Source organism: Oryzias latipes, chromosome 10 (assembly GCF_053564925.1).
Source record: "Oryzias latipes strain Hd-rR chromosome 10, Olatipes_Hd-rR_3.1".
NCBI classification, from domain to species: domain Eukaryota; kingdom Metazoa; phylum Chordata; class Actinopteri; order Beloniformes; family Adrianichthyidae; genus Oryzias; species Oryzias latipes.
The window spans coordinates 30,397,148-30,418,501 of record NC_136246.1 but is presented as its reverse complement, the minus strand read 5'-3'; the positions used below and the strand labels follow the sequence as shown (position 1 = coordinate 30,418,501).

General features: G+C 39.6%; 1 protein-coding gene and 2 long non-coding RNA genes across 6 annotated transcripts in view; 2 read left to right on the top strand and 1 right to left on the bottom strand.

Moving 5' to 3' along the window:
* The window catches only part of LOC101162612 (protein phosphatase 3 catalytic subunit alpha), a 45,958-nt gene that overhangs the window by 9,916 nt on the left and 14,688 nt on the right, over positions 1-21,354 (bottom strand). For all 4 annotated transcript variants that reach the window (XM_023959362.2, XM_023959364.2, XM_023959363.2 and 1 more), the window contains exons 2-9: positions 19,375-19,575; positions 13,379-13,503; positions 11,296-11,407; positions 6,970-7,115; positions 5,535-5,674; positions 4,507-4,584; positions 2,934-3,028; positions 2,653-2,778 (exon numbers count right to left, since the gene is read on the bottom strand). In XM_023959362.2, the coding sequence (XP_023815130.1) occupies positions 2,653-2,778; positions 2,934-3,028; positions 4,507-4,584; positions 5,535-5,674; positions 6,970-7,115; positions 11,296-11,407; positions 13,379-13,503; positions 19,375-19,575 (1,023 nt within the window). The remainder of the gene's footprint in view (positions 1-2,652; positions 2,779-2,933; positions 3,029-4,506; positions 4,585-5,534; positions 5,675-6,969; positions 7,116-11,295; positions 11,408-13,378; positions 13,504-19,374; positions 19,576-21,354) is intronic.
* Positions 1,577-5,537, top strand: LOC110015781 (uncharacterized). Its single transcript, XR_002874028.2, has 4 exons — positions 1,577-1,767; positions 2,066-2,159; positions 4,427-4,609; positions 5,227-5,537. It is a non-coding gene; the product is annotated as an uncharacterized LOC110015781 (long non-coding RNA).
* LOC144994930 (uncharacterized) lies at positions 7,114-19,460 on the top strand. Its single transcript, XR_013658658.1, has 3 exons — positions 7,114-8,658; positions 9,941-10,133; positions 19,327-19,460. It is a non-coding gene; the product is annotated as an uncharacterized LOC144994930 (long non-coding RNA).

The following is a 21,354-nucleotide window of genomic DNA, read 5'->3' as shown; positions in this document are numbered from 1 at the left end:
CAACCGACATTTCTACTGTCTGGAGTGTTTTAACTAGGTCAGTCAACTGACCAGCATCACCTCAGCTGCAATCAAACTGAGCAAACTTGAACTTTCTGATGATTAACACCCCCCCCCCCCCCCCCAATCAAACCTAATGACTAAAAAAGCAGAGGAACCTCACAGAAATGTGCGTTAAATTACATCCATCCATCCATATTTAGAACCCGATGAATCCCTTTCAGAGTCGAGGGGTTGCTGGAGCCTATCCCAGCTCATTTTGGGTGGAAGGTTTACTGGAGTCAAAATTTGAAACGGTGTTATTTTTATTTTACTGATAAAGCAATTTTGTTAATCCTATACATTCATTCATCTTTTGCCGTTTTATCCCTTTCGGGGTCACGGGGCTGCTGGAGCCTATCCTGGCCACTCGTGGGCGAAGGCAGGGGACACCATGGACAGGTCGCCAGTCTGTCGCAGGGCCACAATCACACACCCTTTCACACCTATGGATAATTTAGAGTTGCCAATTGACCTATGAAGCATGTTTTTGGACGGTGGAAGGAAGCTGGAGACCCCGGAGAGAACCCACGCATGCACGGGGAGAACATGCAAACTCCACACAGAAAGGTCCCCCGTTCATGTTCTGTTTTCAGGTCCCCCAGCCGGGACTTAAACCAGGGGCCATCTTGCTGTGAGGCAAGAGCGCTAACCACTGCGCCACCGTCCAGCCATGAACATATACATGACATTTAAAAGTAACAATAATCTGCATATATTTTGGATAAATGATCTGCATTTGCCATGTTGATTTCTAAAAGTTATTTTTTACATAATAATTTAAGTAATTCGTCTTTGTCATGTAATTTATTGATACCTTATGATTCTTAATTCTGTCTGATAAAACCTAGGAACCGGATAATGATAAATCATGTAATAAAATGGTTATGGTATAACGGGGTGGGATTATATAAGTTTGCTTCCTTCCACTCCCTTTCAAGCAATATTTATTAATATGTCTAAATATCCTGAGTCTAATTTGTCATTGTATGAATGTATAACTGATGATAGTATCCTTGTTGTGTATTATTCTTATTTGATTGCTTGAAATAAACCATTTCAAATCAAATCTAATCAAATAGAGCGTGTTCGCCAGTTTGCAGTCCTGACCGAATATAGGGCTATGTCCGAATTCCCACGCTAACCCCTATATAGTGCACTATATAGTGCACTATATAGGGGTTATATAGTGCACTATATAGTGCACTATATAGTGCGTTCGCCTTTCTGTAGTGCTGACCGAATCTACAATTCCTAAAATGATTGCCCTAGAAACTTCCCAGAAGTCTCTGCAAAAAACCAGTGTGCATTGATGCTCACTAGGTTGGCGTATATGGACCACAATGCATTGCGTTTGAACAATTTTTTTGAAAAAAATTTGTTGATAAATGTATTTTTAATAAACCATCAAAGTTTTCATCTCCAGAACTGCTTTTAAAATCCAAGGCACTAGATAGTCCCACACTATCTAGTTTTTAAGTAGTTGGGGACTATAGGGTGGGAATTCGGACATAGCCTGTGAGTTTCCACCCACTAGATCGATGTAGAAGCTTGTCGTTTCCGGACTGGAGAATGACGGACCGGATCCAGACAGCACTTTGAGCCATCCAGGAGGCTCAGAGGACCTCTGGCGACGTGGGACACGAGGACGAGGTGTTCGTAAAATGGAGTCGGAGCGTACCATTCCCGGACGGGACAGGGAGTAGTTCATTGGGACTGATACTCAAGGTACATTGTTTATATTTTATTTACTGTTCCAGCGAAGTGACTTTGGATTATTTGGTCTCTACATACACAAGCAGCAATTCAGGCCTGCAACGTAGGGTTTGATAAGGTTTTGCCGTAGGTCTGCACAATAAATCGAAAAATTGATCATTTTCACTATTTCAAGCTGTGCAATACGCATGTCGCAAAAGATGGCAAAAATTGCAATAAATGGTTAGCTTACATATGCTAAAACAATCTTATAGAAACTTAAAGTATTTAACGAATAAAATTAAATCCCTTTATGCTTTTGACCAATCAGATTGACCCCCTCACGGTGTCCAATCAAATGGACTCTTTTTATGTCAGATGCTCGCCTCCCATGTAGACGAAGGTCATTTGGAGAATCATTTAAGGTATGTTGACTCTTAGTTAAATCAAATGGTTGCAGTGAAATAGAAATGATGTTTTGCATTGTTTTGCTTTTTGTTCATATATTGCAAGTTATATCGTCATTGCAACTTTGATCACTAATACTGCAACTCATGAGTTTTCCTTATGTTGGGCAGCCCTAGTAGGGTTAAGATGCTGAACTGTGTTAAAAGCCTATTATGAGGAGAGTCATTTTTTTGGTGTTTTTAACATATTCTTCTAGAACTTTACTGTTGTAGGACTTATATAATGAAAATTAAGCTTAAAATAGCCTTTCTGAGAATTTCTTTGTTCAAATAAAATTTAACTGTGTTTTTTCTACACTATAAGGTCCTGAAACAGATCAATATTTATATTATTTATACTTTAAAAAGTGCTCCTTCCAATGAAAACATTTAAAAATTACAAGTTTTTTGAAGTGGCAAAGCTGAAAAGGCACTAAATAGTAGGAAGGACCCTGTTGGTCTGCATGAGTACCCTTCTCTCCCACGAAGGGCAGGGACCACGTGAAGACATCCATGAAGTTGGGGAGCCAGTAGGGGTGAGGGGAGCAGTTGAACTGGCGGATGTTCATCACGTTGTTCTCGTATTTCAACACCGCCGCTGCGCACAGAAACATCGAACATTAGAGGAGGAGGAGGAGGAGGAAACTCCTGAATGTGTTTCAGGAGGAGGTCAGGAAGGTTTCATGACCAATCAGTTTGATCAGGTAAAGGCGGAACATGTGGACGTGTTTGTGACAGCGGCGTGTTCCAGACCTTTGTTGTTGTACACATCCAGGTAGTTGGGGGCTGAGAAGATGGTGATGAGGGAGGGGAAACCTGTGGTCTGACTCTTTCTGTACATGCGGTACCTGAGCAAAGAGAGACACCCACGTTACCGCCTCTCAAATGAGAGCCAACGCTGTGGACAAACACCGAGGATTTGCTCTGGAGGCCTTTAAATCCAGGCAGGAACCAGTTCAAGAGGCAAGAGCCCTTAAAAAAAAAAAAAACTGGAGCAGAATCCCTGGAGGGCTGAGGAAAACGACTGAGCAACAAAAGCCCCCCAAGTGTTTCAAGCAAAGCTGTCAGAAGAGGGTTCACATTTAGGTTTTTAGGATTAGTCTGGGTACAGTTGGTCTTCTGGACACACAGGGTGTTACATGTTTAGACAGGAAATGAGGACGAGTACAAAGACTGGGCCAGAGTGAACTCATTACCTCACTCTACCAGCAAGACTCACCTATTTAATTTAGAAACTGGTTCTAAAAAAATCTTTTAGAATTATGAATTATTCTGAAAGTACGGAAGAGGATTGGGGCCATGGAGAAAGAAAGAAAAAACGGCATAGAAAATTCTGACTTTAATTCTGACTTTAATCTCAGAATTCTGAGAAAAAAAGTCAGAATTTTTTTATGCCCTTTTTTCATTCTTTCTCCATGCACCCAATCCTCTTCCGTATGAAAGGGTTTTGAGGTAAAAACTAAAACAAAATAAAATACAAGTATTTTAAAAAGATTACACACAAAAAGTTATTTATTTTTCTGCCCAAAAGATCATTTTTACGAGTAAATATTAATCTTATTATTATTATTATTATTATTATTATTATTAATCTTTCTGTTCAGTACCCAGCTGTTAATCTCTGAGTCACACTGGTTGAAGTTTTGTCTAAAGACGTCCTGGATCCGGTTTAGATCAGTGAATCGGATCGATCAAAAGGGACCAATATCGACTAGGAACCACAAATTATGACAGGAATCGATTGCTACGCCTCTAATCTCACCTTTCTTCTCTTAATAATGGCACCATATAAAGCAAACCCACAGTTCAGACACAATGATCAGCTTACATTCAAAGATAAAAATTAGACTTTTTGAAATCTATGTAATAATTGGAAACTGTTTTTGTACGATAATAAACACTTAAGTTTGGACAGTCCTGTCATTTGTGCTTTTAGAAATATTCTTAACTTGACTTTGTGCAGCTGCTGTTTTTCATGGTTTCAAGTCACTTTTCTTCATTATGCGTAAAAATGCATCAGCGCTTTTACCTGAAAACTGCACCGCAGAAGCAAAAATGCCTGAATGCAGCAAACATGAAAATGAAGAATCAGACACTAACTTTAGATTACGAGTTTATAGTAGAGGCCAAAAGTTAGATTTTTCTGTTAGGAAATACTGTTTAATTACATTTTTGTTAATTTGTTAATTAATTAAGGAAAATGTCATTTGAATATCACGGCTCTTTTATTTATTTTGCTGTTTCAGAAGCAACTCAGCTATGAAAACTGACACTTGAGAACGGATTTCGAAGCAGCCCAAAGGAGGCCTGAACTGCGGCTGCTTACCCAGCATCCTGTGCTTCATGGGCCCTGATGATTGACAGCAGGTTGTTGGTTTGTAGGAACTCGCATACTGCAGGATAACTGAGAAGACATGGCAACAAAACAGGTGAATAGAGAAAGAATAACGCTAATATATTAATGATGGAATCTGGCAATTCTCTTGTCGAGTGTGGTCAGGACCAGCAGAGGGCAGCAGTGAGGTTAAGCTTATGGACGCCTTCTTACTTAAAAGGGGGGGGGGGGGGGGGGGTTAGTGATTGATTGATGCTGAGTCTCCTAAACAAGAGGCATCCCTGTTGTCATATCACAAGCAACCAGTCTAAACACCAACTTCCCAGTCAGGACGAACCCACTTCATTCCACCCCGACTCGCCATCTGCTTCTTAGCTGCAGCTCCTGCAAACCCCCCCCATCGCTGTTCATTTTCCCTCTGTTTCCATATCTCATCGTCCTCCTCGCCGCCACCACCATTGGCACCCTCCTCCTGCGCAGCTCTCCCTCGTTCTCTCACTGTATCTTAATATCACTCCATATCTGGCAGGAGTAGCCAGTCGTCATAGCAACAGAACCGTGCAGTCTCCCAAGGGATTGTGGGATATCTTTTCATGCTGAAACAGAGATGTATATATATGTGTGTGTGTGTGTGTGTGTGTGTGCGTGAATATTCTGTGTTAGCTTGCATACAAGCATGTCTTTCTGAGCCTCCGTACCAATCTGCTACAGAACCAGAGATCCAGGATGTGGACAACTATAAAGAAGCAGCCACAGCTCAGATTCTCAGATCCGTCGCCATGATTTCATCCACAGCATCTTGGATTTCTGGCTTGAGGCGCAGAGCATGAACAGATTCTCACCAAGCATGGAGGAAATGTTGATTTTTGGCAGAGAATGTCAACGTTAAGATCACTTTAGCTTGTTTTACTATCAAATTATATTTTTCAACTGGATATTCACCTAAAATGAAATCCCAAAGCTCATAGGTGATGCATTTTTCACTGCAACACCACACAGACGATGATTTCTTTCCATACCTATAAAAATAGGAGCATCCTCTGACTGTGTTGTGGCCAAAATACTCCTGGGTCTTCTCGTTGCCAAAGTCTTCCAGCGGGTCGGCCCACAACAGGTCACACATGGGCCCAAACGCCGGGGGCTCCTTGAACCGGTCCAACTAGGACATACAACAAACACACACAAAAAAAAAACAGAAGCTCACAGAGACCTCTTAAAAAACCCTGGGGGGGGGCAGGAACACAAGCACTTACGGCAAAGATCAGACGGGAAGGAAGGCACCCGAAAAAACACATGCAAACAAACGCATGATGTTGGAGCCGGGCATCTCCATGGCAACCCTCGCCACACAGGAGGGGGAGGATGTCACACCGGCAGATCACCATGGAAACGCTGCCATTAGACGAGGAAGTGTGCGCGCGTCTGTGGTTCTGAGAACTGTACACATTCATCCGAGGTTCCTTTCAGCGCCTCCGAGCTTCCCGGGAATCCATTCAGACGCCGGTTGAAGCACAGAACCCCTCCCATCCGCCGCTCACAGGTGCGCTTGTGACGGTCGATCGTGTTGCATTGATCTTAGTATTTGCAGCTGTTTTATTTTTTTTCAACCAACTGCAGATTATGTGGAAAAGATTATTTAAACTGCATGTCAGTTCATCTTGAGTTATAGATCTGAGTAAAGAAGAGCCGCCTTGAACAGCGCTGACAGGCTCTTTTCTCAGCATTGTTCTGTAATTACACCACTGAGGAAGCCCTCAGGGTAAACCAGCAAACAGTAACTCACTTGTTTTGGAAGCCTCTGAAATACCTCAACAATCCAAAGCACAGAGCTTTTATTTATTTTTTTTTACTTTTTTTTATCTGGAAATGTGAGTTTTGCCCTCATTCAAAGACACAAATGATCATTATGGTGGTTCTTTTTCAAACTACATGACTTTCAAATTAAAATCACTTTATTTAAAGTCTGGCTGATTAATTTTTGAAAATATTCTACTTTTGATCTGCCTTTAAAAATGCAAAACTAAAATAGATACAAAAAGCTTTTTTTAAATCCTACGACATCCTTTCATGAACATCTGGTGGGGCAAAAATATGATCAAATTTATAGATTGTACTAAATTTATTAAACATAATGTTAACTATTTATTTAAACTTTACATTTTAAAAAGAAGACAAAAATAAAACATTTAAAATGTTTAACTACAGAATTTAAATTAAAATAAATTGAAAAAATAGTCTTTTAAAAAGCACATTTTGTATTTTCTTTACATTGAAAAAATGTCAAAAGTGCAAATTTTGCCCTTGAAATTGAAAAAAACGATTATTTTTATTTCTGCACATGCAGGACAAATTTTGTGTCGCATTGACGATCTGAACGTAAAACAAAACTTTAAAATGTTTGACTTTTCACGCAAAACTGAAGTAAAAATAGATTTGGTAAAAAGATTGTTGTACCTTCTTGATGTCATCCAGCGTGTGGATCTCTGGAGAAAGCCCCCCATGCACACACAAGAACTGCTGGTTCATCAGAGCAGCCAGGGGCAAGCAGTCGAACGCCTCCATGCAGGAATCGTACACCTGCTCCGAGTACTTGATCTTACCTGGAACATTTCAAGAAAAACAGAGTGTTGACAGCCTCGGCGTCCCACAGCTAGAAATGCAAAAACTAGCAGCGAGAACATGGACAGATCTGAAGACTTGAGAGACGCTCAGGCGCAGAGTTTCTCCGTGCACGGATGTATTTTGGTTCTTTTGGACGTAAAAGCATCAACAGGATCTGGAAAAGTGGAATTTTCCGAGGAACGTTTTTGTTCATCAGTAAGAAAAACAAATCTAACCCAAATGTGAGTCCCAGCAGCAAAAAGGGCAGAAGTTTTGGTTTGCAACTGGAACGAGAAATGATGGAAGTCCTGCGCTTTGCAGTCCCTGTCAGGGCAGTTGACTGATTCAAACTTTATATTTCGTTGACTCATTTTAAAAGCCTGCATCAGCGCCAGGCTCAACACTTTTTATCGCTACTTTGCCCCGGTGGAGGTGTGCTGCATGGCAGTTACTGGCAAGAAGACAGCTGAGCTGATAAATGACATGGATTGTCAGGAAAACAGCAAGAACCAATGTGTCTCGGTAAAAGTGGTTTTTAATGAGCTTGCATTCATCTGGCTACATTTCGGTGAGTTGTTGAGTCTCATCGTTGTGGTGTTATAGCATTGTTTTAGGAGAATTCTTTTAAGGAATTACAACGCAGCTTTTAGGATGACGTCACAGCAGCGTTGGGCGTGTGCCGAGTAACGGTGGCCGCTTTGGTCCAGTAATTCTGAGAACAGATTGTATTCAGACTGAGGGATTTCAGAGCTCGATCCGGTTGGAAACGAACCGAGACCACCTCGAAAGAAGCATTTCCTGGCCCCCCCACCAGGGTCTGCTTGGGTGTAGTCAGACTGAAAATCTCTTCTAGATTTTCGAGGGAAACGAACCAAATGTGTCCAGTCTGAATACACCCAGAGGGAAATTTCAAATGAACTACTGCCGCTCTGTAGAAACGGTTTTCTAGAAAATAAAAGAAAAAGCATTATCATAATAAACGCTGTAACAATAGATCCAAAGATGATGGAAGTAGTAATGTAAAAGATGGTAGCATTGTGCTGTCACACAGTAGGCAGGATTTGTGTGTGGCAGTTAGGAGTGTGTTTGTCAACCTCTCCATCTGCCTGGTGTAGAACAAGAGCTCATTATTGCCAGTCCACCAGTTGTCAGCTCCTTCCACACGCACTCAAACATTTATGAAGACGCTCGCGCATGCATGTATGCATGCATGCATGCAGTCGCTTCCACACACGTGTCACCCGTGCACTCTCTGCACAACACACACTCACACAGCAGATGGTAATTGAGGGCAACCACTATTTGCCACAAGCACCGAGGGAAATTAGCTTCCTCGTCCCTTGGCCAATCAGGCACGGAGGAGCAAGTCCCTGAGCCAATCATTAAGGGCCAAATTAATTTGCCGCTAATCACCCACTCTCGGACAGGACGGCGAGGCACGCTGGCGGAGGAGACGTGCTGGAGGGCGGGGTGGATGGATGGAGGCAGTGGAGGAAGATGGCTGTGTGGGAAAGGAGGAAGGAAACCTGCTGCGAGGAGAAGGTAGGAGAGGAGGAAAAATGGCGGAAAGGAAGAAAAACAACCCCAAAGAAAATATACCGGATACATTTCTGACGGTTTAAACAGATGACTTTGTTTTGTGTTTTTTGAGCAGGAATGAACAAAAACTACAAACTAATTTGAACCCTTTAACACCGTAGCTGTTGCTCCGAACTACCGCAACTCTTTGATTGTTTACGCAATTAACGGATTCTGACGTGGAGAAAAAAAACACTCAACAGTTTAAAAAGACGCATGTTGGCAAAAAGCTGCTTTTCTTCGCACCATTAGCCGTTGAAATGACTGTTAATTTTATTGATTCCAAAACTTTCAATCAATAAACTGTACATGAGAACTGGACCGAGTGAGTGTGACATCACACATAGAAAACTGTTTATTTTTGGCTCCAACCAAATTAAGTCAGTTCAGTCGCCATTTTTTCACAGCCGCCACGTCAATGAGAAGTGATTGGTCCGAGTCCGTTTGAGTCGTTATTTCTATGGAGTGAGCTTGTTGGAAGTCCACACAGCTAGCACTTGAAAGGGGGCTGGGCGTGGCGGCCAGCAGGTACCTCATACTTTTATTGAGGCATCTGATTGGCCAGTTTATAACTTGATTAACTTTCACTTCAGAAAAAATTATCAAGAACAAAAAAAGAGAGGTGCCAAATATAATGACAGAGTGATCGGGGTTAATTTCTTAATAGATAATAGATAATAGATTTTGTTTTTTTGGAGCCAGCGGGTACTTCCTGTTTGGAACATGGAGGGGATGGAGCACGTCCAGTTCTCATATACTCCTAATCTGATTGGTTGATGGTGTCGGAGGTCAGGCAGGCAATTAAATACCCAGAATAGATTCTGTTCCATTTTAAAAAAGTACTAAAATAACTTTTCCTTTTCGTTGTGAGACCTCAATAGTTTGATGATGTCATTTCAAAGTTGGTCAATCAAAGACCCAAACACTGGTTTTCAAGGAAATGTTTGGCAATCGACAGTAGGTGTCCCAATCATTGACTGTAGATTCCCCCTTGCTCTCCAAACAGGAAGTACCTGCTGGATCCAAGAAGCCAAAATCTCATAGACTTCTATAGAGAAATAAACAGCTGTTAGTCATTCTATTTCTCAGAATAACCATTTTTAATCTGATATATTTTGCTTAACATGTTCTTGCTAGTCGTATTTTTTTTTATTATACTTTTTCTTTATCCTAAGTCATGGTCATTTTATGACCAATCAGATGCCTCAGTAAAAGCTGACTCCCACCTCAAACGTTTGATTGACAGATTCTCCCAAGCCCGCTTCCAGTGAAAGGACTGGGGACTTGTGGACAAACAAGCTCACTCCTGATTGGCAACAGTAATTGCCATAGAAACGTTGACTCCAACCAGTCGGACCCCATCATGGCCATCTGGCTCCAACATGGCGTCCTCCGTAACGTGGAGAAATGGCGACCGAATTGATTTCACTTCACTGGAGGTAAGGCATTTTCTACGGGTGACGTCACATGTGCTCTGTCCGGATCTTTTTAAAAGTCAAGCTGGTGCGCTAACTGAGGCTAATCATTATTATTAGTGTTCTTTTTTTTATATATATATCTATTTAGGTTTCAATAACATTTACCTGGAGCTGTGTGTCTTCTCGATTAATACTGAAAGAAAGTTTCTGACACACAGTTTCTGATACATTTTAGTAGAACTAGATGTTGCTTATTGCTTATTACATGGCTCTAGAAATAAATGGCATCATAGCCTGGTGGGTCCCTTTGAGGTTTGTTAAATGTGTCAGAACATTAACTTATGTGACTGTTCAGGTTTAACAAAACTGTACTTATTGCAAAATAGTTAAATTTTTTTGCTGTTGTGCTAAAATTTCAAAAAATGTATTTCCATCCACCAATAAAACATTTTGTATTTTTTTTAAATGCATGTAAAACCTCTGATTTTTGTCCAGTTTTTACATCTTGCTCATCGAGACTCCAGGTCAGGTGGTTCTGGCCTTCATATTTCAGCACACTTGCTATCCCATAATGAGCCAGGTTCCAGTGCATTTGCAGTTTCCTGGGCGACAACTGAAAGTTTCATTAATGGTTTGAAAAAAATGCTTGGCAACTGAAGAACAAAACTCCTTTTCTAGAATTTTAAATATTCAGGTTTTATTATTACTTTTTTTGGCATCATCAATAAATAATTACACATTGGATGATCTGTAACTAGGATCCCAAGTATTTACATCCTTGGACCTCCACAGATTATTCATTTTACGTTGAAGACATCAGAGGAGAAATGAGAATGGAATTTTAGTTTTTGAATGTGCCTCAATCCGGAAGTCACTGGGTTTCCCCTTGGTATGAACCAAAGTAAATCCATAATTAAAGGCAGCTTCTCTGCAACACAGGCTCCTTCTTCATGTATCATCACAAGATGGAAAGGGTGCAGAGTTTTTCGCCAAGGGCCAAGTGTAGTCTTTTATCATGTATGTGGCCATAAATAAATTATGTTCCCTGGCACTCGGTAGCAAAAGCGAGCATGTAAAACAGATGAGGGCTTCTCAACGAGAAGGGATGAAATGCTGCAGCAACAAAGACGGATGGAAAGGCCTTGTAATCTTTTTTGAAGGAAAAAAAAAAGACGTAACTCACATTCTTGTTTGAAGGTGAAATATTCTGTCAGATGTCTACATTCATGGTTTCCCCGAAGAAGAAAGAGCGTCTTTGGGTAGAGGATTTTCAGAGACCAAAGGTACAACACACACTAAATGTCCATCAGGGAAAATAAAGAGAAGGAAGAAAAAATATTAGTTTGCTAGGAACCAATGTTTAACTCAGGGGTTTGAAATCTTTAACGTCAAAAGAGCCGTTTAGTCCAGTTTCTTACAGACCAAAACCAACCAAGAGCTTCTTCATTTAAAATGTATTTATGTTTATTTGGTCATTAAGCCATTCAAATATAAAATGTTGCTTTAAAATATTTTACAGGTATTGAATTAAAACAGTCATATTTTCCATATCTAACAATTTAACAGAAGCACTTTTAAGTTCCTTTCAAAATAAAATACACCCTGTGTCAAAGAGGATCTTCCTTCTGAAGCAGTTTTATTTAAATAAAAAATGCTAGAAATTCAAACATGACATTTTCTATCACTGACTTTAGTGCACCATTATCCATTTATATATATAAACACGACAACATTGGCTTAGAATTCAATTTAAAGAAATCTGTACATTCCAGATCCCTGGTTTAGCTTAAAGGATAAAAGCAGTCTTTGCATCAGGAATCCATACATGTTGTAGATTTAAAATAAATTCATGACAAGTTTTCCAACCAGCATCTTTTTAAATGATTCAGTGATGGAGACAATGTTAAAAAACTAAATATTCTAGTTTTTAACCTCTAAATTTACCAAACCTTTTTACTTTTGGTTGTTTTTAAATAAAAATCATATCACGCAATTAATCAAACCCTTTATGTGACAAACTTCATGTTTATTATATTATAGTCTTCTTCTTCCTCTTCTTCCTCTTTCGGCTTCTCCCATCAGGGGTCGCCACAGCGAACAAGTCGCATGGTAAACTTGGCATATTATAGTCTAATATTTTATAATATATTATGATAAATAAATATAACATATCATGATAAATAAATTAAATAAAGATACATTTATTATTATAATATAATAACTGAGTTACATGCTGTCCGTTTACGTGCAAATGAGTTTTTTCAAACATCATAAATTATAATTAAGATATGATTTACACGTGTTTGCAGAGAAATTATATACAAGTGTGTATTTCTTTACCTTCTTTGACATTTTAATGTCTTTATTTTCCAATCAGAACATGAAATTATTTGTAGTATATATATCTATCTATATATATGTATATATATCTATGTGAAGATGCAGTATATGTATCTTTTGCGTTCATTTTTTTGTTTTTTTGTTTGAAATAAACCAATTCCAATTAACTTTATTGTATTGAGTGAAATGGACTCTTTTGGGAGTTTCAGGTCAAATTGCTCATTTGGTTGTACGATCACAGAACACACATTCTTCTTGAGCTTTGAATTTGTACTTTAGCTTTTTTTATTTATTATTATTTAATTAAAAAGCTTTTCGCAGTATCCATGAGAATCTGTGACCTGTGGTTGCTCAGTCGAACAAGCAATCTGACCTGAAAGTAAACTCCTAGGAGTGAATCAGTTCGTGCTCCTTAACTTAACTTGCCCTGTTGGGTTGAGTTGTGAGCATCCATACCACCTGCTTAGTCATTTTGTAAACTTGCAGGCTCCAATAATCTAAAAAGTCTGTCCAAATATTACAAATCCTCTAATAGCTACCAGATTACATGTATTTTTTCCCCCTAATAAGATAAATGTTACTTGAGTCATATATGATCAGATACATCAAGAGTCCAAACTGTCCTATAGGTTGAGTATTCTCAAAACAGACGGATGTTTCTTTCACATACGTGCATCACCGCCTGTCTGTGTGGTCATAACCGTCTCCGTATGGCAGAGGTGTAGCAGTAAGCTTCAGTGACGGCCTCTCCCCAGAGAGTGCACACTAAACCTGGGGAAGCGTAAGCCACTGACACCATTTTAGCCGTACACTCGCTGCGTTCACAATCCATTGAGCGTGGAGCTTTTCCGGCTCGGCGCACACCCACAAAAAAATTACAGAAGAGACAGGTGTGTGCCAGGAAGTCCACGCATGCCCGCCCTTACCTCAATGCTAAAGTAGCCTCTGTCCACGTAGTCCCCCAAGAAGAGGTAGCGTGTGTTAGCAGGAGAACCTCCAACTTCGAATAACTTCATCAGGTCGAAGAACTGGCCATGGATGTCTCCACACACTGCAGAAGAACAAAAAAAATAAATAAATAAATAAACCAGACGGCAGCGGCGTCAACATTACGGAGGTCATGCTTGAACATCTGGAAAATCTAAATTTTGATTTACAAATGTGGGACCATCTGTGCCTTTCTGGCTCCGTATGGTCAGATTTGCATCTACAGAGGGATAGCAGTTCCTTCTCTTCATCTAGAAGCCTAAATCATACAGATCATGCAAAATCCGCCGAGTTTTGGACAGTAAATCGGTTGAAATGTCTCAGCCTTTCTGAAGTTTCCATGGCGCAGTGTAAGATGAGGTCATTCTGGCATGATATTTTATAGGAGACAAAGCATCAGTTCTGACATACCTAAAATTGAACCAGCAACCTGTTAACCCAGATTTCACAGTGGCAGAGTTTGAATATTTCCAGTTATCTCTTAAAAAAAAGCAAAAATACACAAAATCCCTAACAGATTTTGGGATTTCATGCTAAAATTGTGCTGAATCTGGTTTCTAAAGTTCAGTTTTTCAAAAATTTGAAAAAAACCTCTGTAGATTTCAATGAGCAACACAATGGCTCAGAATGAGTAAAAAGTGAATTTTACTCATTAGAAATACTTGTGGGCTGCTAGGTGGTGTAGTCATTAGTACTTAGTCATTAGTACTTTCGCCTCACAGCAAGAAGGCCCTGGTTGAAATCGCGGCCGATACCTTTCTGTGTTTGCATGTTTTCCTCGTGCATGTGTGGGTTTTGTCTGGATACCCTGCTTTACCCAACAGTTGTGATAGGCTCCAGCAACCCGGTAACCCCTAAAGAAATTCAGAAGTTGGAAGCATTGCGTTAGCTGCAATTTTTGACTGGATGTTTGTTTTTATCATTTTTCAGTTTTTAATTTTGGCCTGATTTAGTCCTAAAACTTTTACTTCTGTTAAATCGTTTTCTGAATTCTCTAATCTTTTAAAAACGATTTAAACGGGAAGAACTTCAGATTTTTTTTACGTTTTTTTTTTTTAAACATCCGATTGAATGAAACGAACCAAGAAGGATCTAAAAAAATATAGCTTAAAAAAGGAGATCCCTTCAAATAACATCATAACATGAATATAAAAGTTCTTCATATTACTTTTTTGTGAATTGTAGTACAAAAAGGCAAATAACTGACAATGTGGCTCTGCAGATGAGGGTTTAACTGAACATCTTTCTTGTTGTTTTTGTGTTTTTTTTTTTCCCCCAGATACGCTTTGGGTTTGTTTTCCCAGACAAGCAGGCTGCTGAATGCTTCACATTCTTCAGGACTGTCTGTATGATCTGTGAGCAAACATGTCACCCTCCGCCTCCTGCTCCATCTGTCTGGTCTCTCCTTTCACTTTGGTTTGATGTCACGGTTCCCATCTGCAGCTATTTTACGATGGCCATTTTGCATCTGCAGCTATGATCCGTCTTCCTTTCCAACATTTTGCTGTATTTACGCCTGGGTTTGTTGTTGTCCATAAGGCGCCATTCCGCTGAATCCTGTTCTCCATCTGATAAAGATCCCTTTAAAAATCCTTCTGTTGGTCACTGACTCCAAAGTTATAAAAAAAAAATAGACTTTCCCACAACTCAAAAACTGGAGTTTACCGTGTGCTAACCATCATTTAAAGAACAAACTAATGACACAAGGCTGAGGTAAAACGATGGCCGGCTGCAGCCAAAGATGGAAAGTTTTCAGTTCCACTTTGCAACACACCCATTTAGCTTCTGTCCAGTAAATTAGAAGTTTAATTCATTTTCTCAGCCCTGGATGCTGGATCCTACCCTGCTACACCACACAGAGACATAGAAGCACACACATCCAAAGGGGAATTTAGAACCACCAACCAACCAAAACCCTCACAAGGAGAACATGCAAACTCACAGTTGGGATTGGAACCAAGGTGAGGTGGAAGTGCTAACCACTACACCATCGAGTACCCTGTGCATTCTAGACGACTTGGCTTCTTCTGATGTAGCATACAGACGTGATAAGGCTCTCCCAATCTTTAGTGCACCATAGGAGGGATGGCTGAGGCGGTGCCATCAACAGACTCTGTTCTGGGGTGGAAATGACATCATCGCAACCTCCGTCACCTGATGTCACTCCGGAAATGACCTCTTGGCCCCACCCCCACATAAAATTAGACTGAACAGCAAAAGTCAAAGGTCAGATTTGAAAGTCTTAATTGAGGACTGAAAGCAAAGAGGAAGAAAAACAAAATAATCACTGAAAATACAAAACAGCAGCTGTCACAAAGAAACACTATTTTTTATTTTGTTTCAAATTGACAATCTGGTTTTCCTTTCACTTTAAGCTGATTTGACCCCATATGCTGACCACTACACCACCATGCAGCCCAAACAGGAATATTTAGTTTGCATAAACATTTTCCCTTTTTTAATTTTTTTTGGTCTTTTTGGTTTGTTTTAACCGTAAACTGCTTCGAGCTACGTATGTATGTAGCATGAGCTGTGGCATGAAGGGGGAAATGTGACTTGGATTGTGTCTAAATTCCTATACTTGTCCATTATGTTGGGCGTTCGGCAGTTTTCCGGGTGTCTGAACCTACAATTCCAAAATCCAATGCCTTGGAAATTTTCCCAAAAGTCTATTTTCTTTTCTGTTGGGTTACTGTGTGTGTGTCTTTACAACCCTCCTGGTGTATTTTAATGAGCTGGTCATTATAAAAGTGTCCTCTTTAAGGGCGCAGTCATTCATTTATTTATTTTTGTTTATTCATGTATTTATTCATTAGTTTTTTTTGTTGGGGCTGCCTTTTCTTTCAGGGAAAATATTTTTTTCATGGATACTTGTGCTTTAAACTGCTCCATCTTTCATATCCTTCAACAGTGTTGTAAGGTATTATAAAAGTAATGGATTACAGTAACATATTTCTTCATTGCAGTCATTACATGTTCAGTAAAAGTACAACAGATTTACCACCCAAACTAAAAACTGTGCAAAGCATCAACAGCAGGAAGTGTTAATAGAGAAATAATCTCTCAAACATTTTTTGCTGCTTGTAATCGATTATTTTAAGTTTTTTAAATAAATGGAATAAATTAACAGAAATTAAGTTACTTTTGAGATTTATTTTTTTTGGTGCTACCCTCAAAGAAGTTCAGTCTTGCTCTTTTTTTTTTTTTTTTTCATGACGGTCCATTTAAATCTGCTTTTATTAGGCGGGTTGTTTAGTTTGTGGCGCACAGGCCTCCGTTTTCTGAAATAAATTGACTCTGTTTGACGGTTTCTCATGTAACCAAGAACAAACAATTAGTAATAATTATCAGACTGCCGGTATGTCAAATTTGACAATGCTTTTGTATTTTTAGATGTTTTTTTCTGCAGGTTTTATGAAAAAAAAAATTCAAAGTAAAGTAGGATTCATGTTGCACGTTACAATTCTGAAAGAGCAACACTGTGAGGTAAAAGGATTACTCAAGTACTAAAAATAATAGGTAATCTGTAATCTATTAGTTTGGAAGTGATTTGCACAATACTGACCCATGACAAATCAATGCATTTGGATAAATTGCAAAGGTTTTTGTAAAATGTTCTTGGGCTCACTGTGAAGCATGATGGAGGCTGCATTATGATCTGGGCCACTTTGCTTCTTCTAGCATAGGGTTAATAGATTTTAATGAGTTATTAAAGGTTTTTCTTTCATTTACAAACAGGTGCGGCCTAGTTTTATTTTTATTTTTTTCCGTGCGTATAAAAGCCTGTCAGTTCATATTTAACCGCTTCGTTTGTGCTTACAGGGTGTCGCCTTATGCATCAGAAAATGCTAATTGAAACATCTCGTCACAAATCTCCACTACTTTGTAAGTTTTGTTTCCTAACATGGTTCCCTGATGACGTGGCCTCTGTCACAGTGTGCGTTTCTGGGTCAGAATCTGCAGGAAAACGGATCAATATGTTGCTTGTCGGGAATCGGGGAGTGAACGGGTTGCGGGACCTCTGCACTAAGCTGCTTACGCTGGACCGTCTTTCCACCTGCATGACTGTGTGTCCTCGTCCCCGGGGATCTGTACCTGTGAAAGCTGAGCGATGTTCCCACACTGCGTGGGCGCAGCAGCCCACACAGAATTATCTCACCGCTCACATTGGCATAAACACACACACACAGGAAAGGAAGTGGTGCATTAACTGTGTTGGGTCAGTAGGTTGTTGGGGTCTGAGTCTGTCTCCTCTGCAGGGGTGGAAATAAAAATAAAAAAACGGCTTTCATTTTCTTTTCCTTCAGTCTCTGTATATTTGGTTCCATTTAGCCCGCAGGTAAACACATACAGATATCAGCATCTGCTGCTGAGAGGAGCAGAAGTGCCTCAGTCGAACCAAACAGCAGGTCATTTTAAACAACAGACACCCTCCCATCAAATCACAGCTAATCTGGCTGAACAGCTCACATGTCTGCTTATCTTTACAGTTTTGTTTTTTGGCTCCTCCAGAGAGCATCAACTCGCCAAACATTGTTTGTGCTCCGTTTAGGAGGTTAATAAAAGCGTTTATTCACAACTTTCTCTTTGGGAGAAACAAATATTGGAGGCGCAGCCAGCAGAGAACTGGTTTTGTTGAGTAAAATGCGATTTAATTTTTTTTTTTTTTTAATCTATTTATAAGCCCTTTTTCCGCTCAATGTAACTTATTTGTTTGTTTGTTTAATGAACAAATAGAACATTTCAAAACATGGAGGAAAATTGAACATCACAACACAAAATCTGAGGTATGACAAGGGAACAAACACAAAGTGGACACAACAAAAAACTAAAAAGATGAGCAGAGAGAGGCGAAAAACAATCATTTTGTCATTTTTTTCACACCTATAGAAACAAAAGGGAAGTTTTTAATCTAATTTCATTGAGTATAGTATTACATTTATTTTTTTAATATTCTACATTTCAAGGGGCCTTTGTATGTTTATGTTTGTGTATGTTAAATTTAGCAAGGCAGAAATTTACGTTTATACAGATTTCTTCTAATTTATTTTCTAATATGATGGCAAATATGATGTTTTTTTTAATAAAAAGGTTGTTTATAACATGCCTAAGCTCCAAAAAGTTTGATGTGACTTCTGGGTCTCAGTTGAAGCTTTGCTACGGTGGCCCTGAAGTGCAAATCACATCAGCAAACCACTGAGTGCTAATATTACAACCACAATTGAAAAAATAAAACAAAGCTAACTACTGGAATTTTAGATTGATTTCCAAAATGTAATGTTTTCATCTTGAGTATGTTTTTGCATCAAGTGATGGTCGATGTGATTTGCACTTCAGGGCCACCATACTTTAGAGTTGACTAAAGTTGGCACTGTTTGCAATTAAAAAAAAAAGTAGTGAAAATGTCAATATTGGATCAAATATTGCAAAGAAAATGTTTAACGTTGATGATTTTTTATTTAAGTCAGCAATAGGGGGAAAATAACTTTACCATTGGCAATGATGATTTGGGGAATTTACAAAAAAGTAAGAACTATATTTTTTTCAGAAAAAACTACAGAGAATATGGACATTTTACTAGCAATAACATGTGGAATCAGTTCAAGATTTCTTTAAATCTGTAGAAATCTCTATGCATGGATTAAGAATGGAGATTGAGGTAACTTTTAAACCGCATTCTCCTTTATGCAAGGTTTTATCAATTTTAGCAGCGCAATTGCAAGATTTTTTTGTATTATAATAATGGATCCATTTATTTTAGACAATTATTGTTAATGTTAAAAAATGTTAAACGAGTTAAAATTCTTTGCTTTTTTGGTCTTTGAACTTCTGCAGGGTTGTTTTTCTCCAATCTTTTTTGATGGTTCATGTGATTCATCTGTCCCAGTTCTCGGCGACCTCACTTCCTGTTCAGCACTCCGTTTCGCCGCCTTACCCGTGACTGGTGCCTCAATGTCCAACATGGTGCGCTCTTGGCGCAGGATGGCGGCACCCTCATCGATGATGCGCAAGGCCACGGCCTCCTCCAGTCGGCCCTCCTTCGTCAGGTGAGCTTTGAGCAGGTCCACCCGTGGCCGGCCTTCGGCGTCGAACACCTCCTTCATGGTCAGCCGGTGGGCCAGGGGGAAGGGGACCGCTGGGGCGGAAGAGACATGTCAGTTTTATTAAATGATTGCACAGCAATAAAAAACAGGAAGAGCCTCTTTTGAGTTAATTATTGTAGTGTTGTTCTAAAACTACAATAATATATCATCTGATGGACAGAAACATAACTTGTTACAGAGAGTTTCATATATATATTTTTAATTGGAGTATGTTTAAACCATTTCAAATATGTCAAAGGTGAATTTTAAGCATCTGAAATATAAGTTATCTTGTCTACTCCTGTTTAATCTAAAAATGGAGCCTGTCACAATACAGCATTGCCACTTAATTAAGTCAAGTCAACTTTATTTATAAAGCGCTTTTAAAACAGCAGAAGCTGACCAATCAAGTAAAATCAAGTAAAAAAGACTGTTTTAATGCTTCCACAGATTTCATTCTCACATCTTAAAGGGGTTTGATGAAGAGCATATACTACATTTCAACAAGAGACTGAAAAATGAAGTGATTTTATTAAATTTTACAATTTTCCAACACATTTTAAGCCTTTTTAAGATAAAGAAAAATCTATTCGAAAACTAGAGAAAAAAGGTTAGAGTAGTCAATTTTTGAGAAAATCAAAACAAAGATGTTTAGTCAGAAAAACAGAGTCATCTTATTGTTTTTCTAGAGACCCACTCGGTCAAAGCCTTCCTAGTGTTCTTTTAATTATAATTATGCTCTTTTAAGCCAAAAATTAAAAAAAAAATAAAAGGTCACATTCCAGGACATTATTTCAGCAAAGAAGCAGCTTGTTAGAAATTTGCCTCTGAGTTGTGGGCATGAGTGTTGACATGGAGCAACCCCGCCTCCCTTCCTGTCGCCCATAACTGTGAGCGTTCTACTTTACACACCCTCCTGCTAACTTACAGCCCCTCAGACCCCCCAGCCTACCATCACAGGCAAAAACAAAAATGGCGATCCAGCTATCCAGAAGGCAGTTCTGGACACTCAGAAATACTCAAAAATGTCATTTTAATCCGGATTTTCCATGTCCTCCATTGTGAGAAAAATTGCACAAGAACATGTTATAAATGCCCAAAACACAATTTCCATCAGAGTAGGTCTTTAAAACTAAAAGAGAAACACAATTGTGAGACATCCTTGTGGAAACTGTAACCCTGTTTGTGTGCTGATGCTGCCAGGTTCTATAGATGCCATCCTTTAGTCAACCATGAACTCCTCCGCAAAAGTGCTCAGGAGTCAAGTGCAGGGCCATCTGTCTGAGAGTTAAAGCTCGGCTAGAATTGGGTCATTCAACAGGACGGTGATCCCAAACACACCAGCAAATCTGAGAACAGCTAAGAAGAAGAAGAAGAGTCCAAGTAGGACAGAAGGAGAGAGCCGTCTCCATCGAGAACATGCTGTGGAGCAGTGTTCAGGTTGCATCCAAGCAGGGGCTGCTGGAATAATCAGGGCTGCCAGCCTCTGTTCTGCTGTAATGCCTTTCTTACATAATGAAGGCCCCCAGGGCTCCGCTGGAGATGGGGGTGGACTCACAACGAGGGTGATGCAGCAAAGAGTCAACAGCTGCACGTGAGGAAGCAACATACATGCATGCATGGGCGGACACACCCAATGAAACACGTTATCGCTGAAACTCGCTGAAGTCAAAGAGAAACGCAGAAGACGCATTGTGAACGGCGCTATGACGCAGTGTGTGCGAGCCGTGGTTGCACACACACACACACACACAAGCTCATAAAAGGTATTGTTATGCAGGATCCACAGAGCCTGTTGGAGCCCCACCAGTGCTAACACAGATAATGGCCTA